Source organism: Helicoverpa armigera, chromosome 6 (assembly GCF_030705265.1).
Source record: "Helicoverpa armigera isolate CAAS_96S chromosome 6, ASM3070526v1, whole genome shotgun sequence".
Classification (NCBI taxonomy): Eukaryota; Metazoa; Arthropoda; class Insecta; order Lepidoptera; family Noctuidae; genus Helicoverpa; species Helicoverpa armigera.
Window position 1 is genome coordinate 9,455,819 of NC_087125.1, and position 26,109 is coordinate 9,481,927.

The window sequence follows — 26,109 nt, forward strand, 5'->3', positions numbered from 1 at the left end:
CAGTCTGTTTTGATTATCCGTAATCTGTTCCATCTCCAAACTGTATTCTTGTTTTGTTTTAAAAATAACATGGATATTATTTGTCTATGTTTTCATTAAGTAGTTTATTTTTAACTTTTTTATCTCTGGGTTTTTCTGGTTTGCAATTATTATAACCGTTTTTTTTGTTATCATTTGGGATTCCCTGATTCCGGACGGTCGGCAAATACTTGGCTAGAAAATAGGTAATGTACCATATTTTCTCTTCTTAAGTTTTAAAAGCTTATCCTAATGGTATCTTTTTATTTTAATCGTATCTGTTCAAGATAGTGTCCTAACTTAATGGCGGTTTTGCTAACGTACCTAAGTATTGGGTTAATGAATGATATTAAAACTTTTGCCGAGACATTAGCCAAGGGGGCAATTACCAAACATTTTATCTGCTTGGCAACTGTTAAGTATATCTTAAGTTAATAGCACATTTGTTTGACATTCCGTATATTTACTTCACACTAATAGCTTCCTGAGTATCGGGTGTGACTTCCCTAGTTACCTGCTGTTTTATTACAATATTAAGTAACTTGCTAAGTACCTACTTGACAACATATAAGGAAAAATAATAAACATAATTTAGAAAAAGTAAATAATATGACAGATAGTGAAATGAAGCTTTCCTGGAAAGTACGTAGTCATTTGTTTTGTTCGTCGCTTCAGCAAAAGTTAAACAAAGGAGTAGTTTGATACTGGACATCAGATTAAGTTATCTAAACTTTATCCTTATTCTGACTTTCTGTTCGGATTTCACGCCAACAAAATTAACCAATGGATAAAACAAAACCAACTGTTTTGTATTTCGAACACACAAACTAAAAGCTATCTAACTTTAACTATGTTTAGTTAACTATAAATTAAATATGAAAGGAAAGGAAAGTAAGAGCAGAAATCCGAACAAGACTCCACGAACCATTGTTTTTCCGAAAGCTTACCTACTGAAACAAATACCGCTATTGTGACAAGTGTATCTTGTTAGACTGTGGTGGCAAGAACGCATCCCTGAGTACTTAGGCGAGAAAGCCTACTAGCATTCTAGTGGCTAGTCTCCAAGTGTGAAGTAAATAAAGGGATGCCGAACAATAGTAACAGACCGTGTCGATGTGAGTGAAGAGTGAAGATATGGAGGCAATTACAGGCGTGCGTGCGTGACGGAGCCGACCTACATTGCGGGCCAAACGATCGGCCGCCACTTGAGTATTCACACCGCCGATGCTTTGGAATCTAATTACCATTATTTACCTACTTGATGCTGCAGGATACCTCCGAGCGCTTCTGTAGGTTTATTATGGAGACACCAGATTTGTGATATTTCCATTCAGCTGTGGTCGCTGTGATAGAACCCTTCAAGTTGCGGTTTTCCTAGGAGTAACCTATGTATAGCTACGTCTCAGTCCAAAGGATTTTATACTATGTATAGTTACCGGTAAGAAAAAGCACAGATAGCAGCTCCAAATTGTTATGAATTCATCAAGGCTGTAAGAAATGTAATTGTATAAGAATACCTGCTAACTTTACTAATTTCTAATTCTTGAATGCGCTAATTTGCAGTTGAAGCAAGAACGAAGTTGGCACACTAGTTGGCATTTCTCCGTAACTGCAAATTAAACTATTGTTGTTCCTAATTAGGTACTCAGTAATAAATGATCATATAAATGGAAACAAAGAAATTCGGAAGATGAAAAGTGGAGCGAATTCAGGTAAAGGGGCTACCTTTCTACATAGAAAGTTATTGGCGGTAACAAATCTTCTGTGTCTAATGGATTTTTAGCCCAGAGTAAGATTGATAATAATTTTTAAAATTACGTACTTACCTAGTGTGAGTTATCCTTGGTACCAGTCGTTATTATAAATAGGTCAGAGGCCGTTAGGTGTTTTTCAAAACACTGACACTAATTGGGCTGGTTAGGTCAGTAGACCTGTAGCCCAACCGATAAGAATTAATTACTCACTATTGTTTCTATGTAAAAGGTTTTACTATTAGGACCGACTATTTAAACACCATGTAGGACTAAAAGTATCCTCTATATCACGAGTTTTGTATGAGGACAATGTTTCAAACCAGAAAGTCGGGAAAATTGGAGAAGTTTTGAATATGTAAACCGAGTTGTGTGTACGCTAACCGATGTATGTGTACCTGTTATACATTATGTAATGTAAATTCTCTTTAGCTCTAAACTGCACGTGCACTTTGCCATTGATCTACTTTCCATATAAAGCTGTTTAGTGCGAGTTTATAGCTTTAGTAAGGTAAACGTACCAATAGTCGTCGGATTTCGGAAATCACTGACTTTGAAGCGCTACTGTGTGTTAAATATTCAATAGAAAATGAAAATTTTTGCATAACGTGATAGAGTATTTATTCATTATTCTAATTAACTAATGTTTTTTTAATCTTTTTGATGGGTTTATATACTTATTAAGGCAAAAGTAAAAAAAGGGCGATTTGTACCAATAGTCGTCTGATTTGTACGGATACTCGTCAAATTATCCCAGTACTCGTCAACTTTTAATGCTAATGTAAACTCTCTGCTCTTGAACATAAGGTTCAAGTTATGTACATTTTTTTTGTGCTTGAATTTGTTAAGCAAACTTGTGCTTTTGAAAAATTAGATAGGTAGATAGATAAAAAACCAAATTCCTATTTAGAATAGCAGGTCATAATCTGTTAGAAGAGCAGGTATTCAATAAAACAGATACATGGTTGCATTTTAATTTATATTCCTATCTACCAAACGCTTGGAATCTCAAAACCAGTGTATGTATTAAATATCTATACTGATATTATAAAGCTGAAGAGTTTGTTTGTTTGAACGCGCTAATCTCAGGAACTACTGGTCCGATTTGAATATTTCTTTCAGTGTTTGATAGCCCATTTATCGAGGAAGCTATAGGCTTCTTTTTATCCCGGTACGGGAAGTAGTTCCCACGGGATGCGGGTGAAACCGCTGGCAGAAGCTAGTATGTTATATTTTTTAATCATAATAACGATGCAGTCATGTGCATATGTAGCACGAGTAAAATAATTACTTTTAAAATATTTAAATTGTGAAATAAAATAATTAGTATGCACAAAAAATAAAAGCCACATTCATTTATATAGCTTTCCGCGAAATAATTAGATATATAGGTAAGGTTGTCATTCATCAAAACTTCTGAACTGCTTAGCGCATGCTAAGTACCATTCAAAAATCTCTATAGACAGTTTAAACTGTCTACTGTCTTAAAGGTATCAATAATAAAAAAAATATGATTAGGTACAACTAACCGTTCAAACTCAATAATAATAATATCTAATAAGCCCCACAGGGCATCTGAGGTGGATGACGGGGAGTAGCGACCCCGCGGGGCTATATATCCGAGTGCTCCGGGGAGAGTATACTGTCCCCCATCTCCGGCCTGCCGGAGTGAAGGTCTCCCGCCTCTTGGCTTGCCTTCATTGGCCGACCAGAGTGGAGTCGCTAGAGCAGGGTTAGCAGCCCTGCTCGGAGGGTAGGTGCCTTGTGTGAGTGCGTGGGCCGGTGATGCTGGACCCACAGGGAGCGCGTGATCTGCGTTTAAAGTCCGCCGAGGTATCCTCACCTTTCAGCCGCTCATGTACCTGTTGCCCTCTTGTTGCGATTTAGCAACTGATTCCCGGGGGCCCAGTAAGTGAGGTGGCGAGTCTCCACCTGTCATTTTAACATGTATTTTATACATTGTCATCGGCAGGTGCCATAGTTCCTCATCATCATCATCCTCCGAGCCTTTTTTCCCAACTATGTTGGGGTCGGCTTCCAGTCTAACCGGATTCAGCTGAGTACCAGTACTTTACAAGAAGCGACTGCCTATCTAACCTCCTCAACCCAGTTACCAGGCAACCCAATACCCCTTGGTTAGACTGGTGTGAGACTTACTGGCTTTTGACTACCCGTAACGACTGCCAAGGATGTTCAAGGATAGCCGGGACCTACAGTTTAACGTGCCATCCGAAACACAGTCATTGGTGTCACTGCAGGATATACTTAAAAAGTACATACAAACTTAGAAAAGTTGCGTTGGTACTTGCCTGACCTGGAATCGAACCCGCGCCCTCATACTTGAGAGGTTGATTCTTGGCCCACCAGGCCACCACGACTTTTTTTCCAGGTGCCATAGTTCCTATAGTTTCCTATATCCTAATCCACTAACATCCCTCGCAACGCAATAGCCCAAGTAGTTTTCCTCCATAGTTAGCAATACTTTAGCACAGAACCGGGGATTGTCCTTTGGTTGGTCCTTGGGTTGAACCGGGGATTGTTCTATAGTATATCTACAGGGATAATCGTCGGTTTTGTGTCACCATTTCATTAAAGTTGTCTTAAAAGGGCGTTTCAAATTTTTTTGCTGCATCTGATGTTGTGTGTGGGCCCTTGATTTACAGCTTTTATGACTTTTAAAAGGCCCTTTTGCTTGTAGTTTCTTTCAGTCATGATTTGCTATTAAAATTACGATCATGCAATCACTAAATACAGACAATTTTAAATAAAAAAATCTTACTTTAGATTACTCTTTACCCATCAATATCGAATACGACAAGCAAAGAAGTGACAGCGATGGAAGCTGTGTCATCTTAGTTTTAAAACTGATTTTAATATTATTGCGTCAAAACTAGTTGAATGACATAATTTTTATACAGGCGCTATTAAGGCACGTTAGGAAGACGCGGTACAATACGCGTGACGAATGCAGTTATTTCGAACAAAAACCGGCCAAGTGCGAGTCGGACTCGTGCACGAAGGGTTCCGTAAATTACAGTTAAATCAACCTATCTCAAAAACTATAAGAGATACTTTGATCAAACCAAAAATCGTTGAAAGAGTTAATTAGCATGCATCACCTCTATTTTTTTTAGAATTTTATACCCCGTAGTTATAAAAATAGAGGGGGGGGGACATACTTTTTACGACTTTGAGAGCTGATATCTCAAAAACCGTTCACTTTAAGAAAAATGTTTTTTAGAAAACTTTATATCATTTTAAAAGACCTTTCCATTGATATCCCACACGGGTATGTACATCGAAAAAAAAAATTTCATCCCTCAGTTACATGTATGGGGGGCCCCACCCCCAATTCTTTTTTTACTATATGTCATATTTTTGTAGCGGTTCATACAACACATATTCCCATCAAATTTCATCACTGTAGTACTTATAGTTTCCGAGTAAATCGGCTGTGACAGACGGACAGACGGACAGACGGACAGACGGACATGACGAAACTATAAGGGTTCCGTTTTTGCCATTTTGGCTACGGAACCCTAAAAAGCATAGTGTAAGAACAGTCAATTTTTGTTTGCCACAAATTGTAATCCAAGCGTAGTAGAAACAAAGGCTAGTGCTAGACCTTCTTGTACCCAAAGCGGTAGATCTTAATCAAATGGCGGAGGCCTACAGCGGCCAATATATACCTGAAAAAACACTCGTAGAAAGTGCATACTTATAGAAAACAGGGGATTTAACCATTAAGAAACATATTAATTGAATCGAATAACATGACTGTGAACGTGCATCTAGAACCAGCAGAGTAAAATTTACCGCTAAGAAAAAGCTTAAAAGAAACGCAGTTTTATGAACAAATGTAGTCTTAACCTTAAATATGTTTGTTCTAGACAGTTATCAATTTTGTAAAAGTCCCGATATTAGCTATTTATTCGCATTTTGTAGTGTAAAACACAAAATATCCTCATTATGACGAGTTTAGGTGCAACTTTTGAGCATGTCCCAGTAGTCGTCATAATAATTGTAAAATTGACGGGTTTTGGGTCAAATGGGAGTTTTGAAGTACCAATAGATGTCACATTAAAAAAATATATCTTCTATGTTAAAAGTATTCCAAATTGCATATTACATCGCTAGCAAATAAACTTAACTATCTAATTAAACAAAGAAACATACCACAGACCCCACTGGAGTTATGTAAATCAAAACACAAAACCAAGTGCTGAGTTTCACTTTTGACAGCTGAACTTCACGAAAAAACGATTTTGTTAGGGCACACACGTTTGAAATAACATATCTTAGAAGCCGTGACTGTTAAAACCCCGTATTGTTATTTCAATTGTGCAATATATTATCAAGAATATGTTGATATATAAACCGGCCCATTTTAAGTTCAGTAGAAAATAATAATAAAAGTTTTAAGATTAATTGACGACTATTGGGGCATGACGACTTCACCCGCGTTTACCTTACTACTTTTACGCACCGTGATAAGTAATTAGCATCTCATTACCATCACAATTCAAGACCTATGTATGTGGCGCCATTGAAAAGTCGCCTTACCATCGGCTCGTAAAAGAATTTCCATATTAAGAACACTTACACACACATAACAAGAAAAAATGTTTTTTTTAACCAATTATCTACTGGCGGAGGTCTCATATGAAGATCAGTAAGTAGTAGGTATCACGATCTGGTCTGTAGTTTTTGAGTTAACCTAAAAATGTATGTTATGTTGATCTCACCTTCTTTCACACGGTGCCATCAGTTAGGATTATAATATTCACCTCACCAATCTTTTTATAATCCAGACTGTTTACAAAATCAAAGTATGTTATGTACTATATCATGGTCACAAATTTCTATTGCCACGTTGGACGACAAAGGCTGCATAATTATAACAATCAACGACATACTGCGTTAACGATAAACACATGACACTAGTACTGTTATAGTTACGATGTTTAGAATATCTAGCACCTGCAGGAATGGTAAATAACTGGCATATATAAGTACAACTACATTGTCATCCTAAAGTTAGTTTTTTTTTCGATCACCACAAAGTAAAAAGTTTTATCTTCACGCTCTATGATTTTGAGGGAAATGCACAGTTAATTAACTCTTTGTACCTAATTTATGAAACATTGTATCCCATGAACCAGCTGCATGAAAGTAGGTAGGTATTCATTCTTAAAAATCCGGATAACGTTAAAATAATCAAAGCTTAAATGCTAAGTTGCTATGCGTCAGAGACACGGAATTATTTAACAAATGTTGCTTTAATTCTGATGCAACCGTTAACTCATTTATTATTCGCAAGTTTACGACTCACTTCCAAAAGTTGATTAATTTACTGCTCAGAGGTTGACCCATTCCTTATAAAATGATATGGAAACAACGTGGTGGACATACCGACACATACTAAACAAAGCCACGATGTACTCGAATTCTAATAGCAAGCGGCGCATCTGAACGATCAACACGTAGAAACTATCATTCAAACACAATAAAACAGCCCAAGTCGCATTGTTACACTTGTAATCTGCTTTCTTACTACGTACTCGCATAAATCAGTTTGAATAATCGCCGAAAGCAAGCCTTGTTCAACGTACTTGAACTTATGTAGCAGCCATTTTACTAGGCAGTGCAATGCATACTTAACAGATGCACCGTAATATTTTAATTTGTGCCACGAAGTTCCTCGCGTCGTTAAGGTTTGTGGGAAACTATCTAAACGCAGTGTCACGATGCATCGCCAAGCCATGTAAATTAGTTTGTAATACTGAACGACTGTAATTAAAGTGACATTAATTCATCACTTACAATTTCTATGAAATGTAGGTGTAGGTGTCTCGCCTTGGATTCATTAATAGCTGGTTTTATAACTCGACCTGACTGGGTTGCTAATGTGTAAGCAAGTAGCTAAACTTGATTTTTCAGCTGAGTATCTATGTGAAGAGAACGAATCGGTTGACAAATCCTTATCCTCACGCCTACCAGTCAGTTCGTGGAAAATTAATTTTCTTTTTTTTTATGATGAAATTTTTATTTACAAATAAAATATTTTTTATAATTTTTTAAATATTTTTATTTATAGTAAGTGTATATATTAGGTAATAAGTTAGTTGTATGTTGTATATATATTTATTATTAAGTTATTGTAAAAAGTTATTTTCTATTAAATACAAATATTTGTTGGGTAGACATTAGAACATAACCTTGTACCTCCTTATTTTATTTATGAGAATTCCTTTTAGTTGACAATTATCGGTATTGTTTTAGACCACTTAGGTGAGAATTGAGTTACATAATATTAAACTGCTTATAAAATAAAGCTTTATTTTAGAGAATTCATATTATTTTACAATTCAATATTCAACATTCTACCTCTATTCAAACAAAATGAGTGTCTTGCTACCAAGAATCACAGAATTATATTTGCTTTCATCAACGGCGGATCCAGGGGGTAGGTCACAAGGTCATGACCCCCCCCTGGGCCAGGTTCAGGACCTAAGCGGACCAATAATTGAAATGGTTAAACACGATGTTTTATGTTTTTGTTATAAGTATAAGATAATTTTTATTCCGAGTGAATAGGTAGATACCTACATAGTTACAGGTAGAGTAGTTTTGCTGAAGAATTCGTGCTCGCAACGCTCGCTCTCTATTCTTTATTTACTCTTTATCCGTACCCAAAAGGATGTGGGACCCTGTTACTAAGAATCCACTGTCCGCGTTGTCTACATTACATGCTGTATCTCATGCAGGGCCGTCTTAACCTATGGTGCAGGGTGTGCGAATAACCCGGGCGTACCGATATCAGGGGCGCCGCGGGACGCCCCACCACCAGGAAACTTCGAAGAAATTACACCCGTTCGATAAGGAAGTTCCACATTGTATCATGATACTGACAAAAAAGTCGCCTTCGCTTTGTTGGATTGATCATTTTGGTTATTTTTAACTTTTAACATCCTCTAACTAAGTGAAAAAATTCTAGCTCGCTACGCTCGCGAGTAAATGACTGTGTCTGTACTGTATTTCTGATTGTTTATAATTTTTATTGACGCACCGAATCAACGAACACAAATGGCACTCGCTCTAATCACGGTTCCTTTTTATTTGTACGTAATTCCCAGTCTGATTTGTGAGTCTTCAAACAAATAATTTAAAAAAGTTCGCGCTCGCTGCGCTCGCGGCTATGTTGCTTTGCAATGTATTTAATCAGGTGCTTTTGTGTCATAGGCTCAAAATATATAATTTCGCGCTCGCTTCGCTTGCGCAATATTATATATACCTTACCTTGATAACTTCATAAGTCAAATATAGCAAAAAAAATATTAATGGAGTCCTCAAAAAAAAATCAGTTTGTGCTTCCGACTGCTTGTTACTTTACAGCGCTTTTTAAAACTTATGAACTTTTTGTTTTGTGTCCCAAAATTAAAAAATTGGCGCGCTCGCTTCGCTCGCGCAAATTTTTGCAATTACGTTGTCCTGTCTCGACTTTCATAACTTAAATCAGGCCAAAAGTTTGAGCCTACAATGATTTGGAAACATTTTTTTAAGTCCTTTACCTACCAAAAAAGTGACTTTCGTTCGAACGTTCTTATTTATATTCTTTGATTTTGAGTAGTACATATTGATCGAAGTACTTTATGCTTCGATCAATATGTACTCAAAATCTTTCAATAGATACATAGGTAGCGCTTGGGTGATGATTGCACCCAGGCGCTACATGAGCTAGAGACGGCCCTGATCTCATGAACCCTTACCAATAGTAAGACAATTGAAGGTTTCACAGAAAATGTTTTACTGTTGCTGCAATAAAAAACGTACGCGGCCTTTTCTGCGTACACAATACTTTTCAAACGTTTAGTCTTCAACCTGAAAAAATTCTCGCGCTTGCTATGATCGCGCTTTCTTGTATTTGTGCTGTATATCTGTTATACAGCAAGAAAGCGTTTTCATCTACTTTTAGACCTCGAACTGAAAAAAATTTTCGCGGTCGTTTCTCTCGCGCGTTTTTCAATTTCGCATCTGTGATTATGTCCAAGAAATCGCGTTCGCTCAGCTCGGACCATTTTCTACATAAAAACACTTTTTTAACCTTAGTCCTCGACCTGAACAAAAATTTTCGCGCTCGCTTCGCTCGCCCTTTTTTGTTTGGCACGTGTGTGTAGTGTAAATACGAGAAATTGCGCTCACTCTGTTCGGGCCATTTTCTACATAAAAACACTTTTTTAACCTTAGTCCTCGACCTGAACAAAAATTTTCGCGCTCGCTTCGCTCGCCCTTTTTTGTTTGGCACGTGTGTGTAGTGTAAATACGAGAAATTGCGCTCACTCTGTTCGGGCCATTTTCTACATGAAAACACTTTTCTTAACATTCTTAAAAATTTCGAGCTGGCTACGATCGCGCTTATTGTATTTATACTACTACTTTTAATATTAAAAGAAGTATACGCTACAATATAATATTTTTGTGACTTGACACGACTGTGTGACCCCCCCCTGGCGCTGAAGCTGGATCCGCCCTTGGCTTTCATCATAAAATACTGTGCTTAAAATCAAATCGCTTCAGGACAAAATAAGTCGTGTTCACTCATGAAAGAAACTTAAAAAATAGAAGCGAGTACAGAATACATTTTTCCCATGGGTTTGTTATTTTATACATTCAACAAAAATACATCGATCATTGTAGTAACCAGTTGATAAATGATATTAATTTACTGAAATATTATCTCTGGAATATTTCGTGTGTCAATTCGAGAAATACAATAAACGATACTAATTGGGAATTCCTATAAATATCGCCATTCATTAGTAGGTATATTATATTACCAATCAACATCTCTTATTATGTAAATGTAAATGAAAATCAATTTCATTTTTGATGTCACCATTGACCGTAATTTCCATTTGTTCAGGAACGCGGGACTCTGTTATAATAGCGGTGTCTGACACAAATGCTCGACATAACTCGTCATTATGATGATAAATACTCAGCATCGATTCGTTCGCAGTCATTGGCAGTCGGACCTAGCCAGTAGGTGCTGGCGGTGGCCTGCCGCAGTGCCTATTCATTCGATTTATGATCAAAAATGCATTGTACGCGCCGTTTACAGTAAGTAATTCTAACAAATGACAGCTAACTGCCCATTGCATAATTGATTAAATAGCTCTACAGGGAGGCTATGTATTCAAACGAATAGTTATTCGTAATTCTTGCGCCTATAAAAGTCTGCAGCCAAAGATTGATTATACCTCGCTTGGTATCTCGACTCGTCTTTGATATTATTTCCACTGCAATATTTTAAATACGTGTAAATGGCTTGGTGTGAGAAAATATTTCTAGGGTACAAAACTGTTAATAAATATCTCCTACAACTCATTTGTCGAATGTAATTGGCGCGTATAGCTATTGAATTCTGGCGTAGGGATGCATGCGAACTGCATAATGTAAACATTTAGCAGGATCCCAGCAGGCCAGCACTACGCGGAATAGACTCGACCGCCAAGTTTATACAAGTAAACCATCCGTTGAAATGAAACAGATATGCGCAGAATAACGCACAACCATCTCATTAGGACAAAATACTACACACTATTATACTGCAAATATTCCTATTACTTAGTTTAATTTAAAATCTGCGGGCTTATGGCAGACATCTTCGAAGTGTGAATCCAATCAAAATTCTTTAGTGTAAGTGTTAAAATTGATTTGAATTTACCCATTTCATACGAATGCATTATGGAAATAGCTACGTCCTTTATTCCAAATAGATACTTGTCCATAGACCCACTTTTTGTTTCAATTTTCATAAGAGCAGGAAACTTTTGAATTTGACTTTGATCAAAGAACTTAGACTTCGGAGTCGTCTCTTCTAGGAAAATCGGATTACTTTACCTGAATGTTTCATTACTTTTCATTTATAGGTTAATCTGCATGGATTTATAACAAACTTTAATATTAGTTAATTTCTCCAGGATAATTAAGTAATAATTAAAAAGTTATTTTTCTCAAAACATAATGAAAAAGTTGTACTTCGTTAATGGTTTATGAACTCTTAACAAGAAATGACTACGAAACCTGTGTGACCTTATTAGATTTTTTCACGATCAAATATACCTATTTCCGATGTCTGTAAAGCTTATCAATCGGTTTTGTGTACGTGACAACTATTGCATACCGAAATGAAATAGGTCAAACGTAAAAATAACATTTTGTAAAACCTTCATGTGAGCGTAACGTTGGAAAATTCGCTTCGCTCGTTCACTGCAAATTGATTGAGTATGACCAAGGTTCATTACCGCAATAATTAAAATAATTATTTCACAATTTGTGAAGTGAGTATCTAGAATTTAACAAAATGTTCGATCTCTGTCCCAAAATTGTTCACCAGTATTTTCATTATTATTTAACTTTTACTCGTGTGTTCACCGCAAAAAAATCCTTGCCTCTTTCATCATAAATGCCAGATTAACCCTATCAGCTCTAACAGATAGTGAAGCTAGAGCCTGAGAAACGACATACTTAGACTACTTTTTACCCGGTCGCGGATAGTGGCTCTCCCGACACGTGAGGAAGAAAAAAATAAATCTGACCCAAAGACTAACTTATCCATTTTGTGGCGAGCTTTCCAAAAACTTTTCATATTAAAACTCGCTACGCATTTAATACATTATCTGGCCCTTATCATGATTCTGCGCCTCACATACCCACCTACCTAAATGCTAATGAAAATGTGTTAAATACTGAGATACAAATATTTTAACACTGAATGCGTATTTGACGTAGATACCACTCAATCTGCCGAGCTTTGCGTCAGAGCTGACATCACAATATCCATAGGCTTTCAGCGCTAAAATGAGAAATATGAGCAATTCTTTTTCTTTCATCCTCATTCTTGTAATGAATTCAACTGTATTTCCGTAATGTTTCGTCAATGCTATTTGACCTTTGTGTCAAAGATAGCACAGTTTGCTCATCGCGCTAAATGCACGCAAGTAAATAGTAAATACCCATAAAATGACTTTTCAACTTTACGCGCTAAGAGCTTGGATAATTTGTATGCGATGTAGATGCGAGCCGACGTTTATTGCAATCTTGCAGTGGAATCATTAGCTGTTCGCGAGCGCGGCGCATGCGACACTCAACTGCCGAGGTGTAGTGAGCCTTACTTTCATTACTAACAATTAACATTTAAATTCGCTAATTCACTTGTATATAGGGTACACTCTAGCAAATTATACTAGACTAGCAAATTAAATTATAACTCTATTTACATAGTAAGTTATAGATGCAATAGTGACTTGAAATGTGAGAGATAAGTAAATTAAAGTGATTCCTAGCTGCGACTCTATAATTCCATGGTTTTATGATGACAGCAATACATCTTAAATTTTGAAATTCCTGGCTCAATTATAATCTCATAACGGTGTAATCTTCATTAAAGCGGCGTGTTATCGTATGTTTTAATTAGGGGTGAGTTCTGATGAGGGGTTAACTGCTTCGTTATCTCTCAAAGAATTTTGTGTTTACTTATCTGTTTGACGGTTGTGCGGGGCGAGTGGGCGGCGGGACGCGGCCGCGTGGCGAGCGGAGCCCGGAGGCGGGAGCGACCGCGGAGGATCCCACTCTGCGTGAAGTTGGAAGCGTGGCGCGACGCCTCACCGCCTCACCGCTCCGCCGCGCGACACCGCTCGCCACCCGCGCGGGAAACTACGCACACGCATTTTCACAACATTCTGAAAAACTACGCTCAGTGATAACACCGGATTTCTCGTTTCCACTTGGATTTGCTATAATGTTTAGTGTTTGTGACGTTTATCTAAACAGACGAACAAATTGAAACGTTTGATAAGGATGTGTATTGGAGACACTATAGTGTTATTAAGTGAAAGTAATTTGCACAATCGTAGAGTAAAATGCTAGTTGAATCATGAGGGAATTAAAAGCTGGGAACATGAAGAAGAGAAATCACAGTCAGTCGGCGGAAAAGCCGAAGGGAAAACGAAGGGTAAGTGTGCACTGTCGACCTCCACGAGAACTTAGAGCATAATAGACTCTTATAAGAATCCAATTGTCAACACTATCCTAACTACTCAAACTATTTACATTAAAACAAAAGTAGTGTAACAAAAAATTGCCTGTGAGAACTCATTCATTAAATCTTTAACCTTCGACTTTAATCCTCAATAAATAACGGAAAACAAACAAACTTTTTGCGGCTATAAAAAGTTTAATCTTGCTATTTAATCTGTTGCCATTTGTCTGCAGATACAATGAAAGCTTCGCGTTTACTTTATAGCCCTGGTAATGTAAATGGAGGAAATAAGTAGTCGTTCATACAATTCCGAACACGATTGCGCTTGGCTCTACGGCAATAATAAAATGTAAAAGCTATTTCACGATACTTAATTGAACTTAAGTGCGCACCTGTTAAGTTAGCTCTATGTTATAAGTAAAATATTATTATTTCAAATAAGTATTTACTACAGTTATGGATACCTACTAAAGTTATAACACATATTGATACCCCCACATGGACAGGAAAATTCCGCGCAAATACTTAAATACTAACACTCTTCTGAACTTTTCTGAAAAGGTTAAGACCATTGTTGCTCGCAAAAAAAATCCATGATGCTATCTAATTTCATTACACAAAATAATCCCTCAGTCCTAAAAAAAACGAAGTAAGAGTAAGTATTTGAGTAGGCACGAGACAGTTTAAATACCAACGTATATGGGCACAAAGGTGAAAAGCATTAAAGTGTCGTATAAAAGAAAAATAAATAATGGATTAGAGTAAAAGCCTACAGTAAGACAATACTGTTTCCATGTGCTGAAAAATTAATCTGGTCTCGCATTTTGGTTTTAATGTTCACTGAGAATCTGACAGGACAACTAACAGTGTCCTGAAAATACGAGGTACAAGATTTTACCATTTGAAACTTATGAAAAGCTTTTAAGCTCATAGTAGTGTTACCTACCACCAAAACGTCTGTCTCCAAATACTTAGCAATGTAAACATTATAACTTTACCTGAATTGAATGGTTCACTTAATTAATTAATCGTTAATGAATAAATACCTTTTACAATTAATTATAACGTGAAACACGTATGTTAACACACTAGTTAAATATAAACATGGGCGTATGTATGTTTAACATAATTTATTAATGGTAAAACATATTTAAAAAGTCGGTAACGTATGCATCAAAGAATGTTGAATCAAGAATATTTACTGAATTTACGTGAATTGCAGCTTTTTAAAAACATGAATATAATTTTATGTAGGTAGGCCAATCATTGTAGGTACTATATGCCTTCTAGCAAGTATTGTACGCATAGGTAACATTGGACGTACGTATAAGCTATATAGGTATGTATAGAGAACTACGTATTTGTTTGTTTGTGTTTTAATGAGAAAACTTTGGGGACATAATATATAAGTTTATTGGTATTAATCAATGACTTTGTATTGTAATTTTAGTTAAATCTTTGACATAATTATGTATTTGTTTATTTAATATAATTGTTTGACATGTTTGATAATTGTACTAACTTTGACATTAATTTTTAACTAATGTGTATCAACATTTACGGGAGTCCTTAATAAACTTTATAACAAATATTTGCATACCGTATGTAATGGTAGAATGTAAATGGGCCACTTTAGATTTAAGAACATACTCTGTACACCTACATTCTGGCAAATAAAAGACTTTGACTTTGACTTTGACCTTCTAACAAATTCAAAGTTTAGTACGGAAAAGGAAAATATTAAACTTATTTTGTGATTAATTGATTACATCGAATTAAGGATTGCATAGAGCCGAAAGATTACAGCATTACATATTCAATCTATTTAATTTCCTGTGGCAAAAAAGTTTAAAAAACATCTATTATCTCTACTATAAGACAGAGTGGTGCCCTTTATGTTAGCAGTACTTACTTTCTAAGAATTAAGGCAAACAACTCAACCAAGCACATGAATTACAGACATTGTCTACAGAAGGTTTATTTTCCTAAAGGTTCGGTAGAAGTAACGAAGACAAAGAGAAGTTTTCCAGTAGTTTTTAAGCGGATTTCCTTGTTTAGGGTTGTCCTATCGTCGTAGACAGACATAATTCGCGGTCCGCAATAAGCTCATTTAAATGTCTTTTGATTATTTCAACGTCTTTATTGAAATTCATAATGTTATTTTATCCTTAGTTTGTAACTTACTATCTGCATTTCCGCGGTTTCGCTCCCGCCACGTGGGCACTATATAATAGAGTCTGTGTTACTCGCGAAGAGTCTGGCTTCCTGACAGTGAAAGCATTTTTCAAATCTATTCAGTAGTTTTGGAGCCTTTAAAACAAACGGAAAAATATCCCACTTTATTATATTAGTGTAGAAAGCATAGACTAGCATTACCTAAGGGTGATGTTTTATTCAGATACAGTGTTTGTAGGTGTTTCTCCTGAAATCACGTATATCTTCTTATTTAAGAAGAAAAGAAATTAAGTACCCACGCAGTATAGTAGGTGTAACTTGGCAGGTTATCCTAAGGTTATAATTGTTTTCCTTATTAGACTTAGAAATAGGTCCATTATTGAAATGGTTTATTTATTAAAATAAATAAAAGTTCCATTTATTCCACGAAATACTCACAAAGAGAACAAATAATAGCCTATCTCCCTAAACAAACAAAATACCCAATTATTTTAAAGTAGCCAATGTAGCACGAAAATCCCACATATATAATGAGTGGATGGGCCTCGCTGGAGAAATTGCTGGCGTTACTGCAATCTCCGTTGAAGTCCCCGTTGAAACCCCGTAACCCTCAATGTAGGTGAAAAAGGCAAACTTACCTGGGAAACAGGGAAGTGGACAGGAAGGCGTCTGCCGACGACGGGGCGCTCGAATGCCGGCCGGCCAGCGGGACACTTTCTCCGCACTTGCTTTGTATTGTCCTTTCACGAGTCCGGGTGAACGAGGCACTAACGAACAGCACTTCTAGCGAGGCTTTTATGGGGTTTTCTTATTTTTATCGCGCGACGAACCGCGGGCGATACCAATTTTTTGACTTTTCCAAAGAGAAGTGTAAAACAAAAACGAAACCCGTCATGGCAGGAAGAAAAATAAAAATAGAAAAGAGGATATGACCATGAAGTCTGAACATTTCCCCCCACTTGAAAGCCACATGGGTTTCACGGATAAGTCGAACGCAACGAAAGCTATGCTCGAAAAATATATATTAAACTAAAACTTAGCTTCTAAGAATGAGCAATACGATATAAAGTACTGAAATCGATATTGCTCAAGTTATATCTAGTAGAATATCTAATTATTTGGCAAAGGGCAGACCTTGACGCTAGGTCGTCGAAGCATCTTGCCATTAGCAGTTCGGAGAGGAAAAACTCCAACAATATTATCAGCACCTGGGTGCACTTGTTCTTCATGAGTCAATCTCCAGAGCAAAGGTGGAAAATTTGGTTCGTTAACGAAATCGTTAACTCTTAAATTAGACGCGGTTTGAAACCATTTGTTCTTTTGTTGAAGTGTGTGACGATAATCACGTTGCCAAGCTCGCCAAAAGACGATTTGATGACAAGCTAAGCCATCGTATACTATAGCAGATTTATTTTTATAAAGTTCATTAACGAACTCTTTGAGACATTTATTCGCGCCTAAGAAATTTTCACGACAAGCGGTTAGAACATAATAACACATAACGCGACGAGAAACAAATCTGATTATCCAGAAGTTATGTTGAACTAACGCTCGCAAGGTTCTAGGACGACCGCAGTGAAAATATTTTAAATTAAAATGTTCAACTATCATTCGAGATAGTGGACTTAACTTAGGTAAAAGAAGAGGGTGAAACGAAGATGTGAGTAAATTAACCTCATCAATGCGTCCCCCCACTCGCAACAAACCTTCCTCATCTATAAACGGTGGAAAGTTTTGAATAGATTTGGAACATTGAAACATAAACTATAAACTATAAACTATAAATTAGAAGTTCACCTTCGTATGTAGTATGTGCATATTTGTGTATGTAATTATTCCCACAGAAAAGTGATTCTTAATATTAAGTTAATAAATGTGTGTTATTATTATTTATTCTTTGATAATGTGTATTTTTAAGTGGAAGAAACCTTAAAATATATGTTAAGTTTTGGGTTATATATCTAAATGTTTATGTGCAATAATAATAATAATATGTTCGTTAGCTTTTTCCTATTTTATGATAAATTATTTGTGATACAGGCATTATGATAATAGATATAGTTGTATTTAGGATTTTTATTTGCCTCTCTCCTTACAAAATGTGCTGTATAACATTCAAAAGGATAAATGGTGATCTGTAGCACAGGGGTAACCTTAAACAGACACCATTCTCTTACAAAAGCAACCTGTATTGTAATGTACTTAACACTGTAACTGAAGAGAAAAATAAAGATTTATTTTATTATTATTTTATTATTTTATTATTTATTATATTTTTATTGTTGCTTATCGTACACTTGATTGAATTCTGTTGTCATATATTGACTTTGAGTATACTTAACCAAAGTTATCAATAACTTATTAAGTTCAATGAGAGAAAGAGGAAAAGTGTCCCAATTTCGTTTGGGACGTTTAAAATTCGATATAATACGAAACCACGACGCTAAGGTTCTTTGAAGTTTTATAAAATTGGAATGTCTAGAAATTAAAGTTGCAATTACATCTTGAACTTGACGAGAATGTAAGTTCTCCGTGGTAACGATTTCACGATTAGCTACATGCATTTTTTGTGAATGAGGATCAGTATTAATCCCGGAGAGCGTAGTGCTGCTATAAGAATGAGCACAATTAGTTTGAATAGGAGTTTTATCCTTTAACAGATTATACATGTGAGATAGCACACGCGCTAGAAGCACCGCAGCGCTTAGTTCGAGCCTATTCACTGTTGACGGCTTTAAAGGAGCCATTCTAGGCTTTCCTATAAATAGATGCGTTACAGTAAAATTCGTACATGTAACAACGCATAAATAAACGCAGCATGCATATTCTTTTAACGAACCGTCGCAAAATCCTACTAAGTAGATACCAATAAGATCAGGAGGTATGACTAGCCGCGGTAAGATTATACTTTTCAAACTGAATAAATTCGCGGCAGGCAAATGCCATTGTTTGCCTAAATGTTGCGAAATAGCATCATCCCAAGATAAATTAAGCGAACTAGTTACTATGTTGAGCTCATATTCTACGAGAGCTTCGGTAAGATTGTCTCGCCATAAAATATGTTGACCGCACCTCTCTTCAGGCCTGATCAGAATCTGCCTGTAAATGTTACAAGCAGGAGAAACATCAGCAGCAAGAACTATTTTATGAAGGCGAAACTTTGGAACTAAATCGACTATATCGATTTGAAGGTTAGTTCCTACATGAACAATATTATTCAGCGAGTAATTATTTGTAGCTCGACTACTGGCGTCGAAGACTACACGCAGTCGTGTCGTAGATTTTTCTGGACGCACGATGCAGTGATGTGGAATAAGGTACCGATCAGCAGACAAAGTGTCAATAGGCTGCATATGTCCCAAGTCTTTGTACTGCTCCATGGAATCCTGATATTCCGTTTTTAACTCAGGTTGAGTGCATAACTGTTTCTCTAGGTTGAGAAATCGATTTAAAGCGTGGCGATAAGAATCGCCAAGGGAAGGGGCATCATCCTTTAACATCAAAGGAACTACATACCTATCCTCCGGAGTACGATATGTACCGGATTTTTGTTCACAAACTTCGTGAACTTCATCTTCAGGGCCGGAAATTTTACATTTCGACGGCTCCTCAGACTCCCAGAACCGTTGAACGGTATCGTCGAGCGTACTAGATGACGCGACGAGTGACGTAACGGATTGATCTGGTGTATGAGTTGTCGTGTTATGAAGAAACTGACCTGTTATCACCCAGCCGAATACACTCGATAACGCGCAGGGTAACCCGGTACCGGGAGTGCAACGAGAGCCAGTATATATCTGGTCAAAACACTCAACTCCTAATAAAAGATCGATCGGACCCGATTTATAGAAATCGCAGTCGGCGAGATCTAAGTGTGCGAAATGATCCTTGACGTACATCGGCAGCGATGACGAAGGCATCATTCCCGCAATGTTTGGTAAAACTACTAACGAGATGTCAAACTGTGGTGACTCACTCAACCGAGGTATTATCGAACCAACAGTGTGACCCTTGATATTAACGAATTTTTGACCAAGCCCAGACATGGTTAAGTTGCATTTTTTAATCCGCAAACCTAATCTGCGTGCGCACTCATTTGTGATCAACGAATCCATCGACCCGCTGTCGATGAGCGCACGAGCATACTGCATAGAACCATCTGAGTGACGCAAGCGCACTACAGCAGTACCTAAGATCTTTGTACTCTTGAACGGTTCAGCTGTCGTAGATGAGCAGGTAAGCGTGGTGCTTGAACCCGCTCTCACAGTCACCTTTGAATCACCCGCCTGTGTTTCTATACTTTGACGTTCAATATGCAGCAGTGTATTATGTCTCTCGTTACAAATGAAGCAAGACAACTTTGATTTGCAGTTATCATTATCGTGACCAGGACGCAAACAGTTAGTACACAGACGCAAATCTTTAACTAATGTTCTGCGTTGATCAACCGACATTGAATGCATCTTTCCGCAACGGTACACAGAATGACTTTCATTGCAACAAACGCATATTATCTGGTCTGACTTGGTATTATTTGAGTTAGGTTGCTTAATATTTAAGGAAATTAATGACGTTCGCGGACGATCATGATTTTCGACCTTATTAGTTCGAACGTTAAATTTATTAAAATTGGAAGAGCAAGCTAACGCGGGTGGCTGACTTACTTCCAGAACTTTTACATAATTTTGTAAATACGCCAGAAACTTATTGAACGTGGGAAGTTCGTCCTTATTCTCTAACTCGAACCTTCGCCTAGTGTCAAAGTCAAGAGGTCGAGACGCAATGTAAAATAAAATAAATTCACTTAAATCATTAATATTTAGAGCACGAAGTGCATTGACACTTTCATACAGTGTATTGGTTAACTCGGATAGATTCGATAACGATGGTTTTTGAATTGGGGATAATTTAAATAATTTCTCTAAATAAGTTGTCGCGAGAATGCGCTTGCTGTCGAACCTATCGATGAGCGCGTTATATACGACAGCGTAATTCGCTGATGTAATCGGAACGCCTTTCGTGAGCGACAACGCACTGCCGGACAAACATGGTATTAGATAGTGAAATTTTTCTATATCGGATAACGAGGCGTTATTATGCACTAATGGCTCGTAGCTATCTTTAAACGTCTGCCAGTTTTCAATCTGGCCATCGAATTTTGGAATTTGCAACTTAGGTAGCTTTACAGCAGCAATCGATGATTGTGTACCAAATGCTACTGCTAGTGGCGCACACGAACTAGAGTCAAGCGAATCGGCAAACTCAACGGCCGCGTAATATAACTCGTCAAACGACACCAAAACGAGATTATCAATTACGAACTTCGGATTAATTTTTAATTGTATTTTATCAATTTCTTTACAGACTTCAACATAAGTATCGCGAATTTTTTCTATTGACTTATATCTGGCCTTGAAAGTAGATATTTTTGCTTTATTTTCTTGGCAACTTTTAACTAAGTCGTAAATAATTTGCATGTTTTTGAACGCATACTCGCGTTCTTTAATCAAAGATTTCAATTCTACTTCCATCTTGCTCAGAGACTACTGAATGAAGAAAGAAAAAGTTAACTGATTGGTTTATAGTTAAAATAAAATCCTTCGAGCACAACTGTCACTACGAACTACTTATAAGAGATCAACGGCGAATGCAGCAACAATACTCTTTGGTATAAGAAGTTTTGCGAGTGGAACAGATCGAAAACTCGATAGGAAATATTATTTTGAGAAAATATTACTAAGAAATATTAGTGTTTACGAGATTTTGTGAGGAAATTCTTCCTCACAGGAGGCACCAAAAGAAGAATGGATGGGCCTCGCTGGAGAAATTGCTGGCGTTACTGCAATCTCCGTTGAAGTCCCCGTTGAAACCCCGTAACCCTCAATGTAGGTGAAAAAGGCAAACTTACCTGGGAAACAGGGAAGTGGACAGGAAGGCGTCTGCCGACGACGGGGCGCTCGAATGCCGGCCGGCCAGCGGGACACTTTCTCCGCACTTGCTTTGTATTGTCCTTTCACGAGTCCGGGTGAACGAGGCACTAACGAACAGCACTTCTAGCGAGGCTTTTATGGGGTTTTCTTATTTTTATCGCGCGACGAACCGCGGGCGATACCAATTTTTTGACTTTTCCAAAGAGAAGTGTAAAACAAAAACGAAACCCGTCATGGCAGGAAGAAAAATAAAAATAGAAAAGAGGATATGACCATGAAGTCTGAACAATGAGTGTACACAAATATAACGATAATGCAGCCATTCAAAATAAACTAACATTAATAACAATCGCCATTCAAGTTTAGTTGAAATTACTAACAATATGAACGACCTCCGACCTTTGTTTTTGATATCGGCTAAACTTAACAAATTCGACTTCGTAGTTTGCGATCGTCACATGACGTAACTCGTTCACTTCAAACAGAGCCGACATGTATTACATCTCACATATAATAATATCTAAGAACTATTTCCGTTCATTTCCTACACATGGTACCAAAGACAATTTTCATTTAGCTATAAACTCACATTTAAACGGTCCCTTCAAGTAGGTTGAGGCAGAAGAGGTATTACCATAAAAATTTAATTTCAAGCGGGTTTAGGCCTAGGTAATGTTTGTCAGAGCTGTATAATGTGTCTGTACGTGTCACTCAAGTCCTTCTTAAATTCCAAGAAAGCCAGTCAGTGACCCAAGAGAGATATTTAATATTATAATCGTGCTCAGTCAGAAGCAGTGAGCTGTGATACCCTGAACGACTCAGTTTCACTCCGTAATGGAAACCTACACAAAAGTCTCAAATAAAAATAAAGTTTCCTGTTTTGCGAAGTTTTATTCTGACTTTTCGATGTAATAGACACATATATTGCACATAGATATACCTATGCATAAAAATGTAAGTAGATAAGTACATAAAATACTTACATACTTATTTTTTTAATGAAGAGAGACCTACAAATAAAAATGTTCAAAATTAAAACTTGGTACCTATGACTTTGATCAAGGCATTCAAATTCGATTCTGATTAGGTTTAGTGCCTTCACACCCGTTACAACAATAGGGAAACATAAACATCTTAACGTTATCCTCCTAAGATTTTCTGAGTGGCGATGTTTGTTTGGCTCGCAACAGGTGGTGCGGGGTTGTCAACGACTTGTTGAATATCGTTGTGGAGGAACGTTTGCGCAGTAGTTACGGGCTCAAGTGACGAACAAACGATGTGCGGCCCCTGGCGAGCACGCGTCATGCCAGGCCCCTCGTGCACCCATGTCCGGTGACCACGCGGCACTTCGCCGCCACTGCCACTTCGTTTATTTTTAAACCCAAGTTCCTGTTGCAATATCCAACCGAAATAATACACACCCTGTAATTTTTAAGGAAAGAAAATCCAACCGTGTAATCGCTAACTGCAAAGCTTATCGCACAATCAATTAATAACACGGACAAGGTGGTCCGACTCCATGATCATAAACAATCGTACGACAGATCGGCATTTCTAAATTAATGGCTTTCGTAAAATACTCGGGCGATATTTATTTGCGTTGGGCTTCGAGAAGAACTGTCGGAGTGAGATGGGCGGGCGGCGGCGGCGTGCTCGCCAGATAGCGGGGTCACGTTCCCCAGATAAAACTGGAGATAACGCGCCGTCTTCTGTACGCGATTGTCTTTGCGCCGTGTATCCACACGTATTTGTATTCTTCGTTATTGAAAACGCTACGTCCTAACGATATTGATAAACGGCTTAAATATGCGCTAATTACATAGATTGAGAAGCATTATATGATCAAGCCATAGTAAACACGAGACGTATTGCGTAGGTTTAAAGGAGCCGTTGTTATTCCTAATAAGCAGTTGTAAACAAAACTCGTCTCAAGTGTCGCGAAATGGTAAAATAAAGCGATAACGTTCCACGATATTTTAATTATACCGCGCTACGTACATTTTATAAAGGGTTTGGTAGCCGTTGTTATATTTTATGGGATGAATAAAATTTACTGTCTACTACAATCTTAGGATGAGTTATCCAAACAAATACTAGTATGTAAGATGCTATAATAAGAACGTTACAATGTGTAAAGAAACGCAAACTTTGAAGATAAAGATTGAATATTTTCTTAGCGTAGGATGAGAAGCTTTTAAGCTTTGCGATTTTGTGCGGTTATAGAATATCATTAGAGGAATTAAATACAATAAGCAAGTAGAATAAAAACTTATTATCTATTTAATCCTTGTTTCCTAAACTTTTGAGTTTAATTATAAAATCACTAAAGTCCCTAGCATCCCTAGCTTTTGATGTCGTAAAAGCTTATGTGTACTGTAAAGGTTCTATTCCTAACTAAATTAATGCTGGGACAACTTCTACTTAATGGTCGAAGCCGCATTCATCTTCTTTCTCCCCAAGAACAGTCGCATAATCTGTTAATTAATCAAATAAAACTATTCGAAGCGATTGTCGAAGTGTCTATGCCCGTTGTATTCCCGTTTTTCAAAGAGAATGTATTGAATTATTTTGACCTATGGGTCAATGTTATTTATTAGAGGAGCACAATTCACCTTTGAACTGAGAGAACAATATTTCTTAGATTAATGATTAGAGCAACTTGTTAACTTTATCTTTGTATAAAACGGAGATTGGCTTTACCTGTGGCTTTGCTTGCGTTAATTCTAATTAATTGTATAGGAAATTACTTTTGCCTTTGTTACAACAACTTTGCAGCGCGTATTTACAATATGCCTGGCTTTTAAGTACAGCTTAAAGTATGTTCGAGTCATCTCCCAGTGTAACTGAATGCATCGACTAGAAAACCCAGGCGTATGGGCAATCCGATTGGCATTTGCCAAGATCGGTTGTCAGATTTTTTAGCTTTTGACTTCCAGTAGCGACTGCTGTCTATCATTTCACAAACAAGTGATTTACTTGACATACTGAGGTACTGACCATGTTTTGGATCATTAAAATAGACTTAGTTACAAATTATCACCTCCCAAAAAATAATACAACACATTCAATTGTCTTCCAAATCGAATCTATATGAATATATTTGATCAAATCAAATCCTGAAATTGAGCAAAAAAGGTGCGAACCGGTGTATTGTTTTCGGTTAAATTTTAATGCACAGACACGGTACGTTTAGATTTATAGTAGGCATAGTCCATAGCCATGTAGGGTGTTGAATCGCAATAAATCATGTCGCTAGATTGGACTGATGACGTAAAAGATGCCTCTCTAATAAATCTTGACGCGAGGTGTTGTCGATGGTACGCTGTCATTAAAATTCTGCTGCTGACACACATTTTTGTTCGATAATGATTTTCATTAACTGCCTTTAGTGTCTTCTTGTTATTTCACGCATTTAGGTGTATTCTATTAGTTAATTACTGTATAATTTGTGTGATTGGCATTTGATTTGACTACTTATTCCTAATCATTAAGTTTGTTGTGATCATCTACGGTGGTCTGAGGGAACTCCTTGGGTTAAGAAAATATTAATACCTTCTTTAGTTTCTAAATAGTACAAGAATTTTCGGAACTTCCGCCCGGGGGAAATTCTTGATGAATCCAAAATTATTTTTCAGTGGGCCCTTGAGGCTTGAAAATTTTCATTTCGTTGCCTTGCTGTAAATATGAACAAATTATGACTTTTTTTGGCGCATCCTTCGCACATCCTTGTCCCACTGCTCTTAATAACTATGTTAAGGCGATTGACTTAATTGCAGGAAAACATTACTTCTCTTTTATGCATCGCTTACGTACCTACTTACTATTTTATTACTATCAATGTAGCAACTTAAGTCCACAGCTTCGCATATTACGTTCATTCTATGAAAAGCAGCTTTTCTACTAACTGGAAAACTAATATTACACTACCTGATTACATCACAAGGATATACATAAAATAATGCATAACAAGCATAATTAAATACAAACTTCGAAGCCCAAATTGCATTGTGTAACATCAGACCGCATTTAATCCTTTGTATCTCTGAATCTGAAATGTTAATCCTGTAGAAAGTTTAATCGATACAAGTAGAAAGTACCCTGAGGTCATGAAGCCGCTATCATCCGCCTACCCCATTGACTTGGGAAACTAGGCTGTTGAGTACTGACCGTATTGCAATCTCACTGCACGTGC

General features: G+C 37.1%; 1 protein-coding gene across 2 annotated transcripts in view; it reads left to right on the forward strand.

Annotated features, from left to right (window-relative positions):
* Positions 1-13,314: 13,314 nt before the first annotated feature.
* LOC110371076 (tyrosine-protein kinase transmembrane receptor Ror) overlaps positions 13,315-26,109 on the forward strand; it is a 37,187-nt gene continuing 24,392 nt past the window's right edge. Inside the window, exon 1 of one of the 2 annotated variants that reach the window (XM_064035208.1) lies at positions 13,315-13,785. In XM_064035208.1, coding sequence (XP_063891278.1) covers positions 13,708-13,785 — 78 coding nt within the window. In that variant the 5' untranslated portion in view covers positions 13,315-13,707. The remainder of the gene's footprint in view (positions 13,786-26,109) is intronic. The other variant, XM_021327165.3, reaches the window with a different exon arrangement.